Below are 22169 nucleotides of genomic sequence, written 5' to 3'. Positions count from 1 at the left end.
AATCAAAGTGAGGTTAGGATTGCGTAAAATGTAAATAAGCATTAATTATCAACTATTCTTCTCTGAATATACTTTTTTTTAAATTTATGTAGACTTTCCACTACTGAGATTTTCTCGCATTTCATACATCTATCCAAAGGTAAAATCAATCAAGTACATTATGCACTAAAATTATTTTGTACAATTCTACCGCCCAGCTTCCACTAATTTCTATTTACAATTTGTTTTCACAGTATAAAGGTCATGTTTCATTTGTTATAAAAATCTCTGGGATTATATCTATCAAAATTATCAGTCTATTAGCGTAACAACACTTCAGTTTTATGGTAACATTTACTTGCTAGAATTTTTTTCTTGTTTCCATTATTTAAAAACCCAAAACGGATTTTTTAAAGATGTTAGCAAAAACTGGACTTTTAGTAGTGTCAAATCCAAAGCATATAAGTAAACTACTAATAGATGCTCAGAAAACCGTTAAAAATACTTTGTACATCCAACTGTTGTCTGCTTTAAGTGACCCTTTAGGAGGGTTTCACACCAACATATTTAACACCCCTCCAAAGCTAAGCCATACAATTTACCGCATTTACTCTGAGGTAAGAGATTGATATATTTGCTTTTACAGTTGGTTTTGATAAATGTTAATTCAGGCAACACTGCACTGCAACCATTTGGATATTCGAGTTCTACTTAGTGGACTTAGAAGTAATGTACCACAAATAAAGACACAAAAACCTATTGATGTTGTGATATTTGATAAAAAGTACTCCAGTACTGAAATTAGTAGCTTTATTACCAGTAAAGTGGCAAATATATCTGAGGGCCACAAAATTATTACTGTAGATTGTGGAGTGGATGAGTTGCTTGCTGAAATTGATAGTAGGGATAGTAAGGTTTATAAACATGTATGTCTTGGAGGTAACTGGTAATATTTTCATCTGCACAAATGTTTAATCAACAGTTTATTTAGGTACATTTGATCGATTGCATGTTGCACATAAATTACTTTTGAGTGAAGCCATTTTAAGGACTTCTGACAAAATTACTGTAGGAGTAACTGAAGAAAATATGACTCACAGTAAGACAACCAAATATAACTAACTAAAATTCACTACTTTGAGCTCTTTAGGTAAAGTATTGTGGGAATTAATTGAAGATGTAGACACTAGAATAAACAATGTTAGAAGTTTTGTAATGGACATATGTCCTGAAGTGTCCTACAACATTTGCAAAATAGCTGATCCATTTGGGCCAGCTATTGTTGACTCCACAATGGATATGATCATTGTCAGTGAAGAAACTATAAGGGGTGGTGAAAAAATTAATGAAAGTATGTCATTTTCTTAACAACAAAAAACTAGTTAAGCAAAAAATATTTTAGTCAGAAGAGAAAAAAAATTAAATGAATTGAGCATAGTTCCTATACCCTTCATTGATGAGAAAAATCCAGATACAAGAGAGGAAACTAAAGTCAGTTCAAGCAATTTAAGACTGAGACTCTTAGGAACCCTAATAAAACCAGTGGAAAGTAAAAACATCCCACCCAAACCTTATGTGATAGGTTTAACAGGTATTTTTTCCTTATTTAAAACTGCAAGAAGCTCAAGTATGAATTTAAGGAGGAATTGCTAGTGGTAAATCTGGAGTGATCAAGCATTTGCAGGATTTAGGAGTGCCGATAATAGATTGTGATAAATTGGGACACCAAATGTACAAAAAAGAGGGACCTTGCTATGGGAAAGTTGTTGATGTATTTGGTGTGCAGGTTTTGGATCAAAATGGAGAAATTGATAGGAAGATTTTAGGCAATTTGGTATTTAAAAATCCGGTAAGTAAAATTTGTTTTATTTATGTATTATGGTGATGTACATAGAAGATAATTTAAAATTTGTATCTTTGCTGCCCTACAAGGTGTCCAAAATTGGACTGAAAATATATGGGTTTCAGAATCTATGAGAATAGTATATAGTCTACTGAATGCAGGGCCTAGAGGCCGTACCACAAATAAAAAACCATAAAAAGTATTACAAAGAATGTCCTGTTGTTAGTGAGTCTTATTTGCAACTTACAAGCAATTAGCCATCTCAATTATATCAACAAAGTCTCCCTCTACTTTTTTATGAGTTTGTCTTCTTTTGAACTTTCTGGATCAACAAGCCTAATCATTTCAACAAATTTTTCTGCTCCTCTTTTTATCAATTTGTATTTTTTAACATACTTTATATTACAAGTACCCAACAAGAAACCATAACTTCACCTGTTACTTCAGACCTCACCTATCTCCAACAAAACGTTGAGTACTCCTGTAAGATATATAATTTGTTTCCCACAAAGGTGAGAACACTACCAAGAATTAAATCAAGAAGATGGCTAAAGCTGTATTTAGCTGAAAAAGCGTTTTATAGCCTTAAGTCTTTTTCTTTAGAGCAAGTTTAAATTACTGCATCATTGTCTTTGTAGTCCTTAGTTTGGAGACTTTAATCATGTATTCCCTTTGTTTTTGTTGTCTTTCTTTTTTTACATTGTTCCACACCCTTTGCAAGGGTTTTTAGTACCTAGTTTGTACTGATCTCTAAATATATATTACTCACTAGGATGAACTGAAAAAACTAACTGACATTCTATGGCCTGCTATGGGGGAAGAAGTCAAAAAACAAATTTCTAGCATAACTAATAATGTTGTGTGTATAGAAGCGGCAGTTTTGTGCCAAGCCGAATGGGATAGATACTGTCATGAGGTAATCCTATCATTAAGTGAAATATGGGAATTACAATGAAAAGATTTAGGTTTGGGCAACATTTGTGCCACCCGCAGAAGCTATAAACCGCCTTAAATCACGAAATAACCTGACAGAAGACCAAGCCAGAGAGCGATTGGCCTCTCAACAATCAAACAAGGAATATATTAGTAAGGCAAATGTAGTATTCTGTCCGTTGTGGGAAGTTGAATATACAAAATTGCAAGTTCATAAAGCTTGGGATTTGTTACAAAAACGTTTGCCTGTTTAGATAGATACTTTCGTAGCCATTTTATATGTTAATAGTTACAGGGCTAGTAAATGGTATAAAATAAAATGCAGAACAAAAAAATATTGAGTGGTTGTAATTTTTAAAGTTGGTGGAATGTTATTTTGTTATGAATGATTTATATTTTATATTATAACAAATTAAAAAGTCAATTGTTTTGTCAACAATTATTGTGTTTTATTTAGTTTTTCTATTCCTACAAGGTTAATATTGTTAGTTCCTTAACAGTTTACAGAACGGATGTGTAAAGAGAGCCTCCAAAAAAACCGTTCAATTGTAGTCTGGCAAATCCTCATGTGACTTTACCAATTTTTTAGGCTTTGACAGGTAAATTTCATTATATTTAGTGCCGTCAATGATTTTTCTTTCTCTCTCTAGTTTATAATATTATTTGGACTTAAATCAGTATTTGGAATTATATATACAGGGTGTTACAAATTCGAGGCATTAGCATTGCTATCTCAAAAACTATAGTTGATAGAGCTTTGGTTATAAGGAGGCAAAGTTGCGCATTTTGTTGCTAAATAATTTGATTAAAAAAAATTCAAAAAATTTTCGTTACTTCCGGAGATATCCGACAAAAACCGAAAAAGTCAAATTCCTTTTTTTTTTTTTTACCACTTTATTATTGATTATTTTGGAAAATCAATGGCACCTTCTGGAGGCACTTTTTTATGCTCTTCAAGAAAACAGCTTTAGTTTTCAGCTCCGACGTTTCGTTTTTAGATACCATCATCCACTTCGATTTTTCAAATACGGACATGCACTTTTTATTTCATTTTTTAGTATAGATTTTTTTTTACCAAATACTTTGCTATTAAATTAGAGGCACAAACGACACAAGTAAACTAAAAGAGACCCACAAATATGTCTAGATTACAAGCAAAAAAGAAGGCCGACTTCCAGAATGGTAATGCAAGGAGATTCTACAAGGAAGTAAAGGGGCTTAAAAAGGGTTTCCGCCACAATTCTATTGGCTAACGATGGCTCAGTCATTGCCTCCAAAGTAGAAGTACTGGACACATGGAAGTATTACTTTGACGAGCTGCTTAACAGACGGGTGCGGGAAGAACCCGAAAGTCTTGTATTCCAAACAGCAGAGGTTGATATCCCGCCCGTATCCATGGAGGAGACAACTAGAGCCATTAAGAAACTTAAAAATAACAAAGCGGCAGGCTATGATTAATATCCTAGCAGAAAGTGTGAAACATGGAGGGGACGATTTAGCCATACAAATACATAGCCTCGTGCAACAGAGCTGGAATCAAGAAATCATTCCCGACGAATGGAAGGAAGGTGTTATCATCCCACACCACAAAAAAGGGGTCCAAATGCAGTGTACAAATTATCGAGGTATTGCCCTGCTGAGTCACGTCTACAAAGTATTCTCAAACATTCTGCTTCAACGTCTCTCTCCATATACCGAAGAGATTATCGGAGACTATCAATGCGGCTTTCGAAGCGGAAGATCAACAACTGACCAGCTCTTCACTATCCGTCAGATTCTGGAGAAATGTTGTGAGTTTAACAAGAGCCTACATACCCTTTTCATAGACTTTGAACAAGCATATGACAGTGTTTTTAGAGTGAGATTGTGGGAGGCTATGGGGGAACTTAGTGTCCTGCACAAACTGATTCGACTGTGTAGAGCGTGTCTGGAGTGGGCAAGGAGCCGCGTCAAAATCGATGGTGAGTACAGAGTACAGCCAAGCATTCCATATTAACAGAGGTCTAAAACAGGGGGATGCTTTGTCGCCAGTACTATTTAACCTTGCACTAGAAAAAGCAATAAGAACAGCATCAGTGAAAGCACAGATTTTTGGCCCAGGAGGTCCCAAACTTATTTTGGCCTACGCAGATGACATAGGCGCAGTAGGACAAAGTACTGTTAGTGTGAAGGAAAATTTCATAAAGATCGAAGAAGAAGCTCAGAGAATAGGTCTACGAGTAAATGAAGGAAAGACCAAATACATGCATGTCTCCCGCAACACCGCGCGAGGCAGAACGTCACAATGGACGTCTATAATTTTGTGCATGTGCAAACCTTCAAGTATCTGGGCGTAGTGATAACGGCAGACAATAATATGCAGGAAGAGATTAAACATGCTAAAATCAAAATTTATCACAAGAAAAGCGAAAACCGGAATCTATCAAACAATGATACGACCAGTAGCAACATTCGCCAGTGAACCATGGACACTGACAGTTCGCGACACAGAGCTCCTAAGAAGGTTTGAGAGAAAGATCCTGTGCATGGCATGATATATGGTCCCGTTAGAGACCCTGAAACCGGCCATTAGATGAGAAGCAATGTCGAGCTTGCCCAAAAGTCCGGCAGACTAAGATGGACAGGGCACCTGCAAATAAGCCAAAATGATCGCCTAATAAAACGGGTATGAGAGGAAGCAGGACAATAGGAAAAAGACCACTAGGAAGACTCAGGCTCAGATGGAGAGATAACATCATTAAGGATCTGGGTATGCTTGGTGTAGACCAGCAAGAATGGAGGGAGATGACGCACGACCGCTCCAGGTAAAGGCAGATTAGTCAAGGCAGCCACGACCCACCCTGGGTTGTAGTGCTACGTAGTAGTAGTAGTATTTGGAATCTTTACATGCACCAGATTAATCGATGAAATTATGTTCTAGATCTATTGTAGGATATGCCATCTCATAAACTGATTAGGCAGACATTGAATTTATTTCAAGCTTACAAAATTATGTTTGGTTTGGTTCTACATACTATTGGCAACATGGTATCGGGTATCTAAAACCAGATTTGGAATTTATTCCTTGGTTTTCAGGTTTAGTATATTATTATTAGATAAAAAAGTCGAAAACGGCAACTCTGTACGTGCTAGTATAAACATGTGCTAAAAGTGTAATTTGTTACTTAATTAACGCTTAATGGTCCTTCGGTGCAGCTTACTGTTTTTTCCTTACTTATGCAACAACCAACTTCCTTTTTTTGAGGACCAGTTCAACGGATCCATTTGAACCAGAGTTTTTGAAGAAAACTCGCTCTTTATTTAAGGAAATTATTGTTTTTTCCTTTTACGTGAAAAGGTTTTTATTCCTTCCGACAAAATATAAATACCCTACAATGCAGTCGTATATGTGACCAGGTTTAAATATTTATTTTCATTATGTATTCATCAGTAAATTAATTTAAAATTTCATACTGGGAGGACGACAAATAATTATTTAGTAGCAAAGCAATAACATTATACACTTTTAATTATCATATCACATATAAAAAGTAAATACTTTATTAACATTACAACATTAAAAAGACGTAAATCATAATAAAGACAAACTATAAGTATCCTAGATGGTTTGCAACAGTGAAATCAAGGTAAGTAGGATACAATAATCGCTATATAAGACCGAACATTTAAGATTAGTTTATACATATAGGATATGTTCAATCACATAAAACTATATATGTTTAGAGAGGAATGCTAAGAACAACGTCAATTACATTATTTTAATGGCAGCCCAAATAGATAGTTTAGTATTACAACCGTTAAATACATAAGTCAACTTAACTTTCAAGCTTCATATTTAAAGAATGATTTATAAAACTACAAAATTGGGTAACTACTAATCAATTGCTAACAACAAGTATGTCAGTAAATTTGGAAATCTACGTTCCAATACAAATAAAGAGTTGCACATAATCATTTACGATTAGTATAAAAGATCGGCACCTACCTTAACTTAAACGAACTCCCAAATATTGTTAAACTTTTCGCCTCTAGCCAATGATAGACCTGGTTTAGGCGGCTCGAATTGCAACACAATTAATTTGCTCATTTTCTTAATTTCCTTGTCGAAAATATCGTCTCCGGAATTTTCCAATATTTTTCCTATATCCCATTCGACCGACGGTAAAGGTGAAGAGATAAAACGAGCCGCATTGGCTACTGACGGTTGGACGTGGTATTGCAATGAATGCAACTCCCATAACGAACTATTAATGGCGTTTGACTTAAGTGGATCTCTTTCTTCCATTATGTAAGGGTCGGTGCGAGATGATATTCCACAACTGTTGTGAAAGAGGCATTTTAGACCAGGATGCCTGAAAACAAAAAAAGGTTATAGGACAGAACGGCAATAAATTGATAAATTTATTCATGGGCAGATAGGGTATTTGCAGGTATTTTTAAATTTTCTTAACAGATATATTTGTACCTAAATTTGCCACCTGTAATTTCTTTTCTTTCAACAATCAACTGTTTTTTCATATTTCATAAACGTGAGCATCGTTGTACAAAAAATGGTATATTATTACAAATCTTAGTACATAACTTCACCGCAGTGCTGTTTGATAGAAAAGCGAGGGGTAGACCGCCGATAATTTTTTGTACACCAAAATACCTTGAAATGTCTTTAAAATACCTCACAATGCTTCATTATTGCTCAAAATGTCTCATAGTAATAATGCCTTAAAAATGCCTCATATTACCTTGGAATACCTCGAAATGCCTTTAAATTATTTAAACTGCCTCAGAATGCCTTCAAATGTTTACCTACACATTTGTGACATTCTTAAATTTAGTTACAAGGCCCCTGGTATTGGGACAATGATAAACCTTGATGAAATACACCCTTGAAATTTTTTTTGGTCACGTGGCAGTTTTTAGGTCAGATTAATTAGCATGTCTGCTTTTACAATTTGTACATGACATGTGACCCTTTTCAAAATGTCATGTATTAATGATTTTAAAAAAAATTACTTCCTCAGGTTACCTGATTGCTTTTCCAAATTTTGAAGACCCAAAAGCTTAAAATTCATTTTTTTAAAAGTCACCTGACCGTTTTTAGGTTAGGTTAGGTGACAACGTAAAGGTTTTTCCAAATTTTTGACACTTGATTTGACCTTGTGCCGAAAGCTAAAAATTGTTTTTCAAGGTCAGGTGACTGTTTTTTCAAATTCTAACAAACAAAAATATTTTTTTAGGGTTGTCTGAAATTAAGGGTTATATTTTGACATTTAAACGAATCTTCTAACTGTCATAGTAACCAAGTTAGCATGTGTCAAATAAAGACACCTATCATTTAAAAGAAACAGTTGAAAAATTAAATATATAGTATTTTAAATTTAGACAGTGGTAAAATTTTCAATTTTTAAGTTTGCAACACTGTAAAGACTAGTTGACATTGTCAAAAACAGTGACGTAACCTTCAAAATACAGTTTAAACTTTGTAAAATTGATAAATAAAATTTGGACAGTTGTAAAAACTTAAATTGCAAAGGACACATAAAGGCCAGTTGATATCTGTCAAAATTAATCACGTGACTGTTGAAATGTTGGTAAATTGAATTTAGAGTATTTTAGACAGTTGACAAAAACTGAAATTGCAAGAGACCCATCACATGACTTTGATTATGCAATTTTAGAGCTTGCCTCCTGTCAAAAACCATCCACATACACCTCGTACATACCACATACACCATCAACATAATACTTCGAATTACCTACCTTGAGTGTGTACACCAAAATACTTCAAAAGAAATACAACAAAGTGGTACTTTTCTGAGAGTAAGTACAAATATCTCAACCACGGTTAAAGAATTTAAGAAAACATGCAAAAACAACGCTAAGTCAGAATATTTATTCAATCTCAAGAAATGAAAGAATTCCGAATCCAAAACTTGCAATTTAACCAACTTAATTTTTGTCGCCTCACCCTCTGCTTTTGACAATAAAATCAAATTATTGGCCTTTAGCTGCCATATTAATAGTTATATAACCATTTTTTTAAACAAATATTTACTTGCTTTCTTTAAGCTTAGAATGTGTACCAAATATGAAGTTGCAACTGCATCTCACATTTTGAAAATTAATGAAATTATTAATATCTCAACAATGTGATCACAAATTAAAAATGTCTCATGAAGACCTCCCTCTAAAATGACTAGACACTCAATTAAAATATTTATTATATTTATGTATGGCACAACCCTGTATATATTGTACCCTATTATTATTCAATCTTCAATCTGTTAGAAAAGGATAAGAAGAATTTGTAGTACTTATAGGTAATAGGGTATTTCACCCAGTATTTATACTGCATAATGTTTTATTGTTTTGATTTCAACATTATCAGAAGATGAAAAAAGTCATATTGTTGTAGTTTTTTACAAATACATCCATGTTTTTCAGGTAAATAGTGCTTGATCAAATCCTAGAATCTGATTAAAACTTAACTTGCCAGTGATGTTAAAGCACAAAAACCTAACTTGATCTTGTAGTTTTTGAATATTTATACTCAGTCTACCTGAGCAGCATTTGCAAAGTTCTCAGCACAGTGTGTAGTTTGTGATTGGCCAAAAAAAAGCAGCTTTCAGCTTCCTGCTGTTTCTTGACCACTCAGAAACTACAAACAGTGCTGCAATTTATGCAAATAGACTTATCATTCAATTTAGGCATTTTGAACTTCATTAAAAACAAGTAGGTATACAATGTATGTTTGTATAAGCACATAATTCACTATGAAATAATTTACAAAACAATTTAAAAAATGTTTTTTAACACTTACCTTAAAATGAGATTTCCTATGAATTGACATATGATAATAATATCCTCAGAGGGTGCCAGTAAAGCCAATCTTGCCAATCTTTTAGCAAAAGCAGCAACCATCATTTCAGGCAAATGGGTGGAACTCAGGAACAAATCCGATAAGTAGAATAAACGAGCCTTGTACTTGGTGTGAAATATTTCAGGCTCAAACATTGAATACAGCTTGGCAAAAATATTAGGATAGTCCAAGTTGTGCACTTGAATCATAGTGAAAATTCCCTGCAATGCCAGTAAACTGACTGGACCACCCACATCAAGAGAATCCATTAGAAAGTCTGTTAGAAGAATTGGCTTGTCCAAATGGACTAAGACCTTTTCGAGCAAAACAATTAAAAGTTGCCGATGAGTCTGTGGGGTATGGTCCCAAAGCATTATGCATTGCCAAACTCTATTCAAATGCTTCTTTGTTAGTGATTCATCAAAGTGCATTGGCACACCTAGAAGTAAAATTATGTTATTACAAAAAAACTGTTAGAATATAAGACTTACTTTGTTCCCCATAACACAAGTATTTAGTGTCTTGATTAGGGTAGATCTGCAGTTTTTCCAATAAAGCCAAATAGTTTAGAATATAAATTTCACTGGGATTTGACTTTGCAGTTAATGAAGGTAAAATCTTCCAAGTGTAGAACAAAATATCATCATACAGCAAATACTCAGTGTGTTTGTTAAGTAGGTGACTGTTATTTCTTTTGTCTGATAAAAGCTTCATCATCACTAACTTCAGCTTGTTGACTGGGAAATAATTTTCTCCTTCAGAAATGTATCTGACTGTAGGACTTCTTCCTTCTGCACCCAATAGGTTCATAGCAGTAGACAAACCTAAACAAAATTTAGTCTAACTTACTGGACCGTCCAAATTTACCACATTGTACTAACCTAGCATGGAAAGTTTTGAGTTGTCATGGTCCATGCAGTTTACAATTTTTCCAAAACATTCCTCAAACATATCAACAAGCCACTGTCTGTGATTGTTTTCCGGTGTTCGTTCTATGGTTTTCAAAGGTTCGATTTCAAAACATATTTTTCTATCTCTCAGCAAACTGGAAAAGATCAGCTCCAGTGCCAGTAAACAAGAAGCAGTGTCCGCCCCGGACTGGAAATGTTTGATTATTTGTAGCAAGCTATCGCTGTTTTCTGGAAAACTTAGAAACTCTTGCGCTTTCTGACGAAGTAGTTTCGACATTTTTACGGGCTTTTCGGTCTGGGCCATGATTATTTTTGGGGTAAACTCCAAGAAAATCTTGGTTTAGTTAGTTCGGTCGTTCGTCCGGGAACAATCAAAAAGTGACAGAGTACAGGGTTTAAGAGAGGTTAGGTTGTACCAAATGACAGATGACAATGATGAGAACAGTTTGACGCACGCCGTTTTGTTTTACCCGGTTTTTTCAATTTTTAACCTACAAATAATTCAAACAACAAAAATAATATAATAAATGGAGCGTGAAAACGAATGCGGCCTACGTTTTAACGTTTTATATGGTTTTAACGTACGATACAAAAAGGTCCCAGTAAAACGAGTTTACCCGTTAGAAAAGGTCACGTGGCCTCCTTGTGATTTTGTAATGAATAGAGTAATGAGAGCTCACACATTTTGAGTTTTGACTTTTGACAGGTACAGATCACTAATCAGCTGTTTTTAGACGTGTTTACTTGTCATTATTCATTATACCAAATACCAAACAGTCCAAACTTGAAAGTAAAAAACATACATATTCATTACACCTAATTGATTATTTACAAAAACAGGTATTTTACTTAAAATTACAAGTTAGTAATCACTAGAATCAGTAAAACCGAGTATCAAATCGTAGAAGTGTGAAAAGAGATAAGACAATTAACCTGTATTAATCCATCTGATTGGTATCTCTCCCCTCTGTAGTTATCAAACCTGTTTTTGTTTGATAATGAACAATGGACCCTAAAAAAAGTATGTATATTGAATGCACTCGATTTTTCCACTATAATGTTGTATGTTAAATTTATCACACAGTAACTTAATATAAGGCATTTAATGTTAACAATGTAAAGAAATTTAAACTGGTCAAATACATACTTTTTAGTTGTTGGAGGTAGCAACCACACCAATATTGCTAGGCTGTATTCCTTTTTGATGTCCCTCGGCCTGTCAGTGTATGTTTGAGTGTGCAATTTTGTATTTTCTTGTTTGTCCTAATGTAAACTAAAAAAGTACTAACTTGTGTGTATTTGGGCTTTGGAAATGAGCTTGAAAAAAGACCGCAAAATTACCTTGGGGATGCTAAAAGGTACCAGGTGTTTGTGTGATTTTTGTTAGTTGATGGGTAGTAGAGCTAATCAGATTGTTTTCATTAATTTTTCAATCAAAGCAGAATAATTAAAGACGTAGTGAATGTTAGTAAAATCAGTCTTTATTTAACCTTGACTAGTTGTATAGTGCTTTATTGTAATGTGTTTATTTTTTGCTTTACTTGTGCTTTTGCTTCATCACTGTAATAAAGAGCACCACATTTACATTTGGGGCCATTTTAGGCAAACCTGTAACCACTTCAGTACCCTCAATTTCAATTAAGTTTCATGCAAATGTAGAACAAATTGAAGAGCTTCACTTTAGTGATGAAGAAACTCCCAACTCTGAAGAGAAAACCAGTCAGTTCAGTACTTTACAGCCTGCTACCAGTTCTAGTAAGTTTACAATTTTGATTAAAGCTAGTTAACTAGTTAATAACTACAATTTTCCTACTTCTTAAAGTGTAAATCTGATCTTAGGTGATCAGGATTCAAGTCCCCTAAAGCTCTTACCCAAACTAGTTAAAAGATCAACTAGTATAGATGTAACAAGTAACCAAAGTTTCAGTTCATCTCCTCCAAGTGATCCTTGGAGGTTCTTCTCAGATATCAAGGTAAGCAATTCATAAAATTTTTTAATTTTTTAATTTATGGTTTATGACAGTTGTTACATACCTATATTTAATCTATCCACAGCTTATCTGTAACATCTTTTTATCAAACTAATGGTATTAAAAATTGCATTTAAAAAAAATCTGATATATGAGATAGATTAGTCAAATTGTCTATCACTTTAAACTTTATTTGTGTCAATAATCTAGATGAGAATAATACACATACTTTGTTGTCTGAGACATTTGATTTAAATATATTTTTAAATCTTGTTCATAATAACTCAATAAGGTAAGTAAATTTGTTACTAGTGAAACAAATGTTTTATTAAGTGTGTGTTAATGCCCCCTGCTGGCCAAGGCAATTTTGTCTCTTGTTTTAGCCCACCATTATTTTATAAAATGGTAAAAGGTTACAATAAAAAAGTTGTCTCCAATTTGGCAAAAATTAAAATAGAATAAGATGAACAATTGTTTTGAATGTGACACGTAAATCAGCAATCACAGAGTCATGGGAGACCCTAAATAACTATGGTTTTCTCATAATAAATAGTTGCGTTTTAATTTTTTTTTTGTTTTACAACCCCATTGACAATATTATTGGGATATCTCGCGCCAAAAATGAATCACCCAATACAATAAGTTTATAATTAATTACAGGTATTAAAACGTCAAAATTAACCTGTAATTTATTGTGTTTTTTCTAATAGGTGTGAGTTTACTCAGGGGTTAATGTCTATAGTTGGTGTATTTAAGATCCTGTATATTTCAGACTACTTTACAGTGACAAAACTATATTTAATTTAAACCAGAGATATGTATCAAAAAAACTGGGACGTAAAATCGAGTTCTGACTTAAAGAAAATCGTTCATCGGGAGATTATTTTAACAAAAATGAAATATGTAAGTTTTTTTTGTTACTTTTATAATATATTACGTAATCAGTGCTGTAAGAAGCATTTTACGCACGAAAAAGTTACGTATTAAACCGCGTAGCGGCGAGTGTGTGTGTAATTTCATGAGTGCCTAAAATGCCTTGGAGCACGTGTGACGTACTATGCTTTACCTACGACAAGTGTAAAGTCCTATTTTCGAAACTCATATAATTCAAAGTAATTTTTTTCATAAAAAAGTATATTTTTAACCTATTAACATCACGTAATAATATTCATAATCATAACTATTATTGCTACTAAAGAAAAAATAATATTATAAGTTGTTTTTGTCAGAAAATCGTTTGCGAATTCTCTGGTGTTATCAGAATATTTTAATTCGGGTCACTGAGTTGATGTTCTTCGCAAAGCTACAAAGAAAATGCGAGGTAAGGGAGTTTAAAAGGTTTTCCGTTGTAAAGGCCGTTTGACAAAAAGTAATGACCATGCGCATTACTTGTAATTTTTCACAAAATAAAAACATCCTTCTAACCTTATTTCCTCTGAAGTTATCTCAATCAATGAGAGTCTGGCAACAGTGCAGCAGCCCTTAGGTTTCCAAAGGTTTCTAAAGATGACCCGCAGACCGCGTGTTGATGAACACACAGTTCCATTGAAAATAAAAATTCAGATAAATTTACAGTAATACTAAATTTGTCCACTACTAACTAAAATCCTAGTTTCTAATAAAAATCTTACTGTTTCTTATAGATAAAGTGAATCAACTGGGAATAAGAAAGTTGCCAAAGTGTATTTTTTCATAAAATGTGAATTTTCTCGACTAGTAGATGCATTATTAGAAACGGTCAAACTTGAGTTTTTGAAAATTGTCATTGGTTGACTTCTTTTGGTTAAAAACAATTAAAAAAAATTTTTCTAGATTCTCGGAGAAAATAAAATTTGTAACAACTTTCTGTTCTAAGTGTAAACTATAAATCACCATGTCTAGACTAGCTTAAGAGATATTTTCGCAAACTGTCAAACTGGAATATCTTGATGAGCCTAATTTATACCCAAAACCAAAAATTTTTACGTCGTTTTGTTGTCTAAATTTGAGCCGTCTCTTAATTGCCCAACAGTTTAGTTTATTAATATTTTATCCCTCTTCTGGTAGTCAATCAAGACATTACTTCCATATGGTTTTAGTCATTACAATACATTCTTCTGGTTTAATTTGAAATACTGATTTTTAAAGAAAATATTTGTTATGTAAAAAAGTTAATTAATTTTAAAATATTTTTTAAGGGAAAAATAACTAAAAGCGTTGAAGAAAAAATAACTGAAATAAAGGCGCGACACGAAGAAGGCTCGCCATCGCACAGAGCAAAAACCCCCAAAGAAGGCAATAAAGACAATTCCAGCTTTTCAGATTCCGAAGACCAGTCGGAAAGCAGTATATCACGAACGTGCGGTTTTGCTTCGACCACTGAAGGCAACTATATTATTTTTTAATAGCATTTACGCGCACCTATTTGCTATAATTAATGTGGTTAATGATTACATAATATTTTAGGTGTAGAAATGTCGTCCGATGACGAAACTTCCTCTTTAGATAAAGAGAAAAAGTTACACTCGCCTAGTATACGGCAAAGATTCCGATTTTTACGACAGCACAAGTTAGTTTGTTGTAACAACACTTATTTGCTAAACTATTTGATAAACTTTCAGCAACAAAGGCACTACCAAAGAAGGAAGTGTGAGTATCAACAATTTTTCTAAACTCTACAATATCAACACAGAGAGAGTGGAACAAGCGTTGCCTGAGCATAATGAAGATGTGGAAAGTGGTGTAGATGCTTTGGAAGAAGCCGATTTCAAAAAGGAATCCGAAGACAACCTCGACGTCAGTGGGGGGGTAATGAACGAGGAGATTATTAAGAAAGTGGCGGAAAAAATTGACAACATTGAAATTGACAAAGAGAACGTTGTCAATATTAAACAAGTGACAGGAGAAGACATTCAAAAAAGCTTTTTTTCCGGTGCCAAGGATATGACTACCGTGTTTGCTCCTACCGGATTTGTGGACCTAAGATTAAGGCGTAATGTCAAACCTAATGACGTAAATCTTCTGTAAGTTTTATTTGTTTATTTACTATTTAGAACCGGTACTTTTTCCTTCGGATAAAGTTATTCTTAGTAAGTCGGTCAATAGTAACGTCCAGTTTAGCCAAGCCTAGAAAAAATTCACCACTTTTGGGGAATTTTGATTTGTTCCTTCCTTCCTTCCTGAATCCCCTATCCAACTAGGGGAATATGGCTTCTGCTCCCTATAAGGGGCAATTTGCCAGGGGTTTTCTTTCTGTCCAGGATTTGTCTTTTGATTTGTTATATCAGTTAATGTTTGTTGCAGTCCTTACATCCTCTTCTCTGTCTACATAGTGGTTTACGCAATCTTCCACACGTATCTTCCCTATTTAGCCGGATCATTACTCGGAGCCTCTCTAGCTTTAGTTTTAAGTTACCTCTACGTGAAACTGTACACCATACCTTTAGCTGGTGATAGTGCGGTGGCCGGAGGTATGGTCAGTAAAATAATGGAAATTCCGGCTGTGAAAGAACATCAACCATTAGCTAAATATGAGGTAATCTACTACAACACTTGTAAAGTTGTTCTGAGGTTACAGAGTGTGATTTAGGGTTGGATGAATGAGTTCCCAGAAGCTTACGATCCGGTGGTGTACCATATTTCCAGGACGCAATCAGTGTTTCTGCGATTGCAAGGCAATTTACTGAAAATAAGCCATTCGAAGAGTAAAGTGCCGAAAAGAGCTATGTGGAATGAGCATGATATTAAAGCCAGTTTCAGTCATCATCGGATTTATAATTTGTACGGAGCTAAGATTAGTTTGTTGCCTGCAGGCTTAACCAAAGTCAGGTAAGTTTATATCATAAAAAAGTTGTAGACACTTTCAGTTTTAATTATTCAAGAACAATGAGGTGTCTGAAATTGTGTTTCATGTTATTACAGTTTGAGTCAGGTTAGGGTTTTATTACTGCTTTTACAACAAATTTCAGGACCGTAGCTTTTGAATTGAATGAATCACTGGTTGAAAATGTGATTCATTGGATTGTAGGTATCTTCACTATATTTAAATGTGGTTTATTACAGTCTGAGTGAAGTTAGGGTTGTTTAAGGAAATTATGAATTATGGCCCTGGATTTTTAATTCAATTTATTGCTTCCACAGCAAATTTGTGGCAAACTTATGGTCAAAATTTGATTAGATTATCTCAAAAACTATCAAAAGGAAAGATTCACCCTGTATGTGTTACTCTGTTCGTATCATTATATCATTGATAGCCAATGAAATACTTTGAAACCTTCACACTTGTTTGGGGATCTCGATATTCAAATCAATTTTATACTTTTTGTAAAAAACGATTTTGATTGTTTTTCCATTAAAACCATAAAATCATTTTTAACAGACTTTGGAGTAAAAAATACCCAATTTGTGTGACACTGAACAAAGATCAAATGCATTTCGACCCAGAAATAACTAAAATCGAACCTGAAGACGATCCAGATGAAAAAAACAGTGACAAAGGCAAATCTCCAAAAAACAAAAAGAAGTTTACTTTTAAGAAACGTGACTACCAATACTTGGTAAGAGATTCTGCATGATTAAAATCGTGGACACTTACAAATTACTATTGAAATTGCAGACTCAAAGATTTAGTAAATTGAACGACGACAATGACTTGGATTTTGATTCGGATTCAAGAGCCAGCACTCCATCGCCAGAAGGAGTGGAACTATCCGTAAATTAAATAATAATCAACTCTCTAAGTTTTTATTAAAACTGTACATATTTACAGGCAGTTAATAAAGAAACTGTTTTACCTGCAGAGCTGGAAAAACAAGTCAACGAAGACGAAGAAGAAATGCATTCACTTCCAGATGAATCTTCGGACGGTTCACAAAATGTAAGCAATTCATCATTTAAGTCCATTAACAAATCACTTACTAACCATGCACCGACCACACCCACATTGATTAATCAAAAGAAAGTGAGTAGTTTTTGTACACTTTGTAATTCTGTTTTGGTTAATTTTATATCCAATAGGATCCAGAAATTAAAATCTACTTATTTGGACGGACTGACCGGGAAAAAGAGAATTGGTTCCGTAGATTGGCCGCGGCCACTCATCACACTGAAGAGTCTGAAGGAGTTGAATCTGAAAATGTTTCTGATAGATTAAAAACTGAAATGGACTATATGAAATACATGACACTTTTTAATAAAGTGAGTTGTTTTTTAGCTGAAATGTTTTGTTTAAGATTATGTGATGGGTTTGTGTAGATTCCTAGAAAAACATCGAAACAGGAGAAAGAAGACAAGGAGGTCGAGTTAGTGGATAAAAGTGATACTCCGGAAGCTTCCATGTTGGACTCTAATCTTTGGTTCAATGTTACCGTCGGTAAGTTTTTTTATTATACCTAATACATATTTACTCTTTTTATGGTAAATTGCAACTAAACATCGCAATAACTATAGATTAAGGAATTTTGGTTTCATATTAAGGCGGGTACAGTATTCAGTACGGTGTCAGTATTACTAACTTAGTTTGACTGATTCAGTGATACTGAACACATAATAAACGTGAGAACTAGTTTTAATTTTTCCTGAAAGTACGAATTTACTCATTATTTTTTATAAAAATGTTCTCACGAATGTCACGTTGATTATGTGTTCAGTATCACTAAATCAGTCAGACTGCGTCAGCAAAACATGTTACATTAATAGAGATGGTCCAAGAAAATTTTCTCCACAAAGAATTTACGGAAAACGGTAATTTATTGAGAATATTTACAAATGTTCTCAGAATTTTGAATATTCCTTTTTCATTCAAAATTCTAAGTAATTGCGGGGCTGATTTCACAGTTTCTATAAAAATTCTCTTTGGAATAAAAATATCATTAATGGCATTAAAAATGTATTAGAAACACTACCAAGGACATTTACTGAACCATTCTAGCAGTGCTTAAATGGATTTTCTTTAGTAGTGTTAGCACGGTTAACTAGAAAAGATCTTGCTGGGATGTTTTTAAAGCATCCAAAAAGTGTTAATGTTGTAATTTTCAAAGGGCTCAGTTACAGATTTTATTTCATATATGTATTTGTGAAATTAATATCAATCAACATAATACTTTACCATTTTTGAAGTGAGATGTTATTTAATGGGAAAATTATGTTCTGATTTGAATGAATAATATAGCATTGTTCTAAAGGGCGAGTACTATTTGATTGCATCCGCGACCCGGGATTTACGAAGAAAGTCCAGAACCGCATCCAGAAGAAGTTGCAAACAATCAAGCTGCCTTACTTTATCGAGGAAATTCTGATTACCGAACTAAGTTTGGGAAAAACTCCGCCGTTTATTCTAAAAACTGAAAAACCGGTGTTTGACGACCGAGGTCTGTGGGTGGACCTGGACATTTCTTATGAAGGATCGATAGTACTAACATTACAAACTAAAGTGAACTTGATGAAACTAAAGAATCCCCAATCCGGCAGTGGTAAAATTAGTATCATGGTGTAAACATGCACAATGAGTTTTGTTTCGGTTTTTAGACAAAACAACGGCAGAGGTCAAATCGGCTATATACCACTCAGATGTGGATGATACGGCGGAAAGTAGTTCAGATGAAGATGGACCTCAGGAAATCCCGGTAGTGAAGGAATCTTCAACGCCCGGAGAACGACCTCATGGCAGTAAAAAGTTCATTAAAATGGTGGACAGAATAGCGGAATCCAAGTTTTTCCAAGCTGCTGCCGAAAACCGATACATCAAGAAAGCAATGGAAGGTAAGAGGCACTACATTTTGTAGGGCACTTTTTTTTATTTTTGTTTGGAAAAACGGTTCTTAATTTCTGCGTCAAAAAGACGAATTTCGGTCGTTTTAGTTCGGCCGCGTTTCTCGCTTGTGATGGTGTTAGTTGTTTCTCAATTATTATTGAAGGCAAAATGGTTTGTCAATACTAAAAGTGATGTCAGAGTGCACAAGATTCACAAAACACACCAGGAAACATTAATTAATGTACAATTAATATTAACCAAAGCAAAGTTTTTCAGATAGAATATGTAAGTTGCTCAAATTTTTAACGTAAGGAGGACCCACCTTTTTAGGATACGCCACGATAGTATTTAGAGATGCGTCTGGCTGTTATAAACTTTTTTTAAGGTTTAGGAGACTTGTAGAGTCCTCTGACAATTTTTAGAACGTTTTCAATAGTATTTAGAGGCTTCCGCCCATTTTAAACAACTTTTTTGAAGTTCAGCACTCTTAAAAAGCCTCTGATCCTTTTTAGAAGGTTTTGAATAGTAACTAGAAGCTTCTGGCCATAATAAGTGATTTTTTTAAGGATTAAGACACTTGTGGCCAATTTAAACGTTTTTTTAAAGATTTAGGACGCTTGTGGAATCTTCTGACAATTTCTAGTATGATTTCAATAGTATTTAGAGACTTCTGTCCATTTTAAACAGTTTTTTCTAAGGTTTAGCATTCTTGTAGAGGCCTCTGATAACTTTTGGGAGGTTTTGAACAGTATTTAGAAGCCTCTGATAGTTATAAACGATTTTCTAAGGGTTAAGACACTTGTAGAAGCTTCTGGCCATTTTAAACAAGATCTAGGACACTTGTAGAGTCCCCTGACAATTTTTAGAACGATTTCTGGTCATTGTGAACTTTTTTTAGTAGTATTAAAATCGGACCTGTCGCAAATTCATCGAGTAGGAATTCTAGGCGACGGGACGTGCCTTGTGACGTAGAGCCGTTTTTGCGTGCCTTCATTTTTACGTAGAAAGGACTGACTTTTAGTCAGTTTCAGCCAAAAATAAATTTGGTGCAAAACTCCTATTATTTTAGGTGTATCGAATACCGAATTGAGACTGACTGCAGAATTGAAAGCTCTCTGTGGTACTGTTGTGCTTAACATACCACCGCCACCAAGCGATCGAGTTTGGGTGGGATTCCGGCCGGTTCCCGAACTGGTTTTAACCGCTTGTCCCATTGTGGGTGAGCGAAACGTTAATTACACCATGGTCACCAAGTGGATCGAGAAGAAAATGCTTCAGGAGTTTGAAGTAAGTAAATACTGTAAATTTGTTTTCGTTTATTAAGTTTTTACATTACAACAAAAATTAAAATGTGGGAGATACCTTATTTAAAAACTAGGAAAGGCATGAAATTCGATGAAGAACATGGAAATCTCAAAAGCTACAAAAGATAACCTTATTAAATGGAGGTGAGAAAAACGAAAATGTTTAGTACTTTCCCTAACATGATTTTGGTGGTACCATCAAATTTAAAGTGCATATAGAAACCATCATCTGTCACTTTAATATGCGCATCACTTTGAATACATTCTCATGCTTCCAGTCAAATTTTACTACAAACTAAGAAAACGAGACTGTAGTGTATTTGGAAAATATTATGACCACATTTTCAAGATTTTCAAAAAACCAAATAATCGAAAAATATAATAAACTACGGGGTGGTCCATTAAAATAGGTAAAGGCGCCCAAGATTGGTACCAATTTGAACGGTGGTATCTCAAAAGTGAAGATATTTTAGATGTGACGCCCCCAACGCAAATAATTAATCCTAAAACTTTCAAAAATTAATCTTTTGTAGTTTTCGAAATATCGACCGCGGCAGTTCCCAGTCTTTCCTAGGATACGATAATATTTATTAGTGATTTATTTTTGTCAATTTTAGAAAGTGATGGTAATACCCAACATGGAAGATTTCCACGTACCTGTGATGAATCCCAAATTGCCAGACTAAATTTGAGAATAAATAACGATGAAAATTTATTTTTATGACTATAATATTAAATTATTTTTTTTGGTAACTAGAATTTCCAGACACTGCTGGCTCAGTTCAAGCTTACATCCGCTTTATTAAATTAAAATATGCAACACTAAGCAACAATACTTTTGAATTTCTGTTGAGTAATACACTCGGAGTAGTAGTTTAAACTTTAATTTTGATCTAAGCCATAGGCTAAAGATAATAAATGTGATATTTAAGAAATGTTTTGCAGGGTTTTCATAAGTTTGCGTTGCAGATTTTGCAATTAATTTTGTAATTATAATTTTCTAAAGTATGACATTAAGGCCTATTTATAACCATTGATGACTGAACAGTCATCATCTGTGTGTATGTGTGTTGTTTTTTATGAAACGGGAGTTCTATTTCAAGTATTATTAGAGTTGGTTAGTTGTAGGTAGAATGGACCAAAGAGTTTTTGTTTCGTTATTTTATTTTTTTTTAACCTTGTGTTGCTCTGCTACTGTTCCAAGCTACCGTCCGCTGGACTATTTTTTTAACGGACAAAATATTTTACAGAAAATACAAATATAATTATTAATATATAATCTTTTATCAAGTTTTCGCTGCAACGAGAATTGTTAAAAATAGTGAGACAATTTTTTGTTTGTTTTGGTGATTGTAATTTTGCGTTACTATTTTTTTTTAAATGTGTGAAGCAATTTTTATGGTTCTATGAGTTTTGTGATGTTTAGTTCCTAACGAAAGTGGGAGATGTATTAAAACGTGTTAAATAAAAAAATACTTTTATTAAAATAAATTTTTTGTTTGTTAATCTGCTGCGATCCTTCAATAAGTGCACCCTGAAAACTCGTTTCGAAAGATCCACGAGCGACAAAATTTAAATGATCGTTTTGAAATATACACGTTGCCGCCAAAATTTAAATTACTCTGATTATTTCCTTCCTATCA

At 33.9% G+C, this 22169-nt stretch overlaps 3 protein-coding genes and 1 long non-coding RNA gene across 8 annotated transcripts; 2 read left to right on the top strand and 2 right to left on the bottom strand.

Moving 5' to 3' along the window:
• Positions 1-122: 122 nt before the first annotated feature.
• On the top strand, positions 123-3194 carry LOC145735890 (bifunctional coenzyme A synthase-like). The gene is made up of 9 exons (XM_081990038.1): positions 123-139; positions 396-596; positions 651-918; positions 971-1078; positions 1130-1330; positions 1382-1570; positions 1620-1828; positions 2595-2738; positions 2788-3194. The coding sequence occupies exons 2-9, from the start codon at positions 396-398 to the stop codon at positions 3007-3009; spliced, it is 1542 nt and encodes a 513-aa protein (XP_081846164.1). The 5' UTR covers positions 123-139; the 3' UTR covers positions 3010-3194.
• Positions 3195-6244: 3050 nt separating this feature from the next.
• On the bottom strand, positions 6245-10920 carry LOC145735899 (nucleolar complex protein 4 homolog B). The gene is made up of 4 exons (XM_081990046.1): positions 10493-10920; positions 10103-10435; positions 9573-10050; positions 6245-7107 (listed from the first exon to the last, which is right to left on the bottom strand). Exons 1-4 carry the CDS (start codon positions 10824-10826, stop codon positions 6747-6749), a joined length of 1506 nt encoding a protein of 501 aa, XP_081846172.1. The 5' UTR covers positions 10827-10920; the 3' UTR covers positions 6245-6746.
• A 477-nt stretch (positions 10921-11397) lies between these two features.
• Positions 11398-12059, bottom strand: LOC145735916 (uncharacterized). Its single transcript, XR_014179802.1, has 3 exons — positions 11864-12059; positions 11670-11795; positions 11398-11534 (listed from the first exon to the last, which is right to left on the bottom strand). It is a non-coding gene; the product is annotated as an uncharacterized LOC145735916 (long non-coding RNA).
• On the top strand, positions 11400-22017 carry LOC145735840 (testis-expressed protein 2). 5 transcript variants are annotated; one of them, XM_081989962.1, is made up of 17 exons: positions 11400-11543; positions 12125-12277; positions 12362-12495; positions 14670-14856; positions 14938-15040; positions 15093-15494; positions 15775-16006; positions 16061-16299; positions 16850-17027; positions 17087-17182; positions 17240-17431; positions 17488-17667; positions 17725-17842; positions 18654-18941; positions 18997-19230; positions 20292-20509; positions 21144-22017. In XM_081989962.1, the coding sequence occupies exons 1-17, from the start codon at positions 11528-11530 to the stop codon at positions 21210-21212; spliced, it is 3039 nt and encodes a 1012-aa protein (XP_081846088.1). In that variant the 5' UTR covers positions 11400-11527; the 3' UTR covers positions 21213-22017. The 5 variants fall into 5 exon arrangements, with proteins under 5 accessions (XP_081846088.1, XP_081846104.1, XP_081846079.1 ...); XM_081989978.1 differs by having other exon boundaries at positions 11401-11543; positions 12182-12277; XM_081989953.1 differs by lacking the exon at positions 11400-11543 and adding an exon at positions 11764-11880.
• Positions 22018-22169: the final 152 nt, after the last annotated feature.

This window comes from Ips typographus, linkage group LG1 (genome assembly GCF_016097725.1).
Source record: "Ips typographus isolate SLU linkage group LG1, UJ_Ityp_2.0, whole genome shotgun sequence".
Taxonomy (NCBI): domain Eukaryota; kingdom Metazoa; phylum Arthropoda; class Insecta; order Coleoptera; family Curculionidae; genus Ips; species Ips typographus.
This window is presented reverse-complemented; position numbering and strand designations above follow the sequence as displayed.

Bases quoted from the DNA above. Each gene is read 5' to 3' on its own strand.
- LOC145735890 (XM_081990038.1), top strand. From the start codon at position 396: ATGTTAGCAAAAACTGGACTTTTAGTAGTGTCAAATCCAAAGCATATA. The intron at 1,079-1,129 runs GTAAGACAACCA...TGAGCTCTTTAG, and splicing joins TGAAGAAAATATGACTCACA to GTAAAGTATTGTGGGAATTA. The intron at 2,739-2,787 runs GTAATCCTATCA...GAAAAGATTTAG, and splicing joins GGGATAGATACTGTCATGAG to GTTTGGGCAACATTTGTGCC.
- LOC145735899 (XM_081990046.1), bottom strand. From the start codon at position 10,826: ATGGCCCAGACCGAAAAGCCCGTAAAAATGTCGAAACTACTTCGTCAG. The intron at 10,051-10,102 runs GTAAGTCTTATA...TTTTACTTCTAG, and splicing joins CTTGTGTTATGGGGAACAAA to GTGTGCCAATGCACTTTGAT. The intron at 7,108-9,572 runs GTAAGTGTTAAA...TTTTGTTTTCAG, and splicing joins ATAGGAAATCTCATTTTAAG to GCATCCTGGTCTAAAATGCC.
- LOC145735840 (XM_081989953.1), top strand. From the start codon at position 11,835: ATGAGCTTGAAAAAAGACCGCAAAATTACCTTGGGGATGCTAAAAG. The intron at 17,028-17,086 runs GTAAGAGATTCT...TTGAAATTGCAG, and splicing joins AACGTGACTACCAATACTTG to ACTCAAAGATTTAGTAAATT. The intron at 18,942-18,996 runs GTAAAATTAGTA...TTCGGTTTTTAG, and splicing joins GAATCCCCAATCCGGCAGTG to ACAAAACAACGGCAGAGGTC.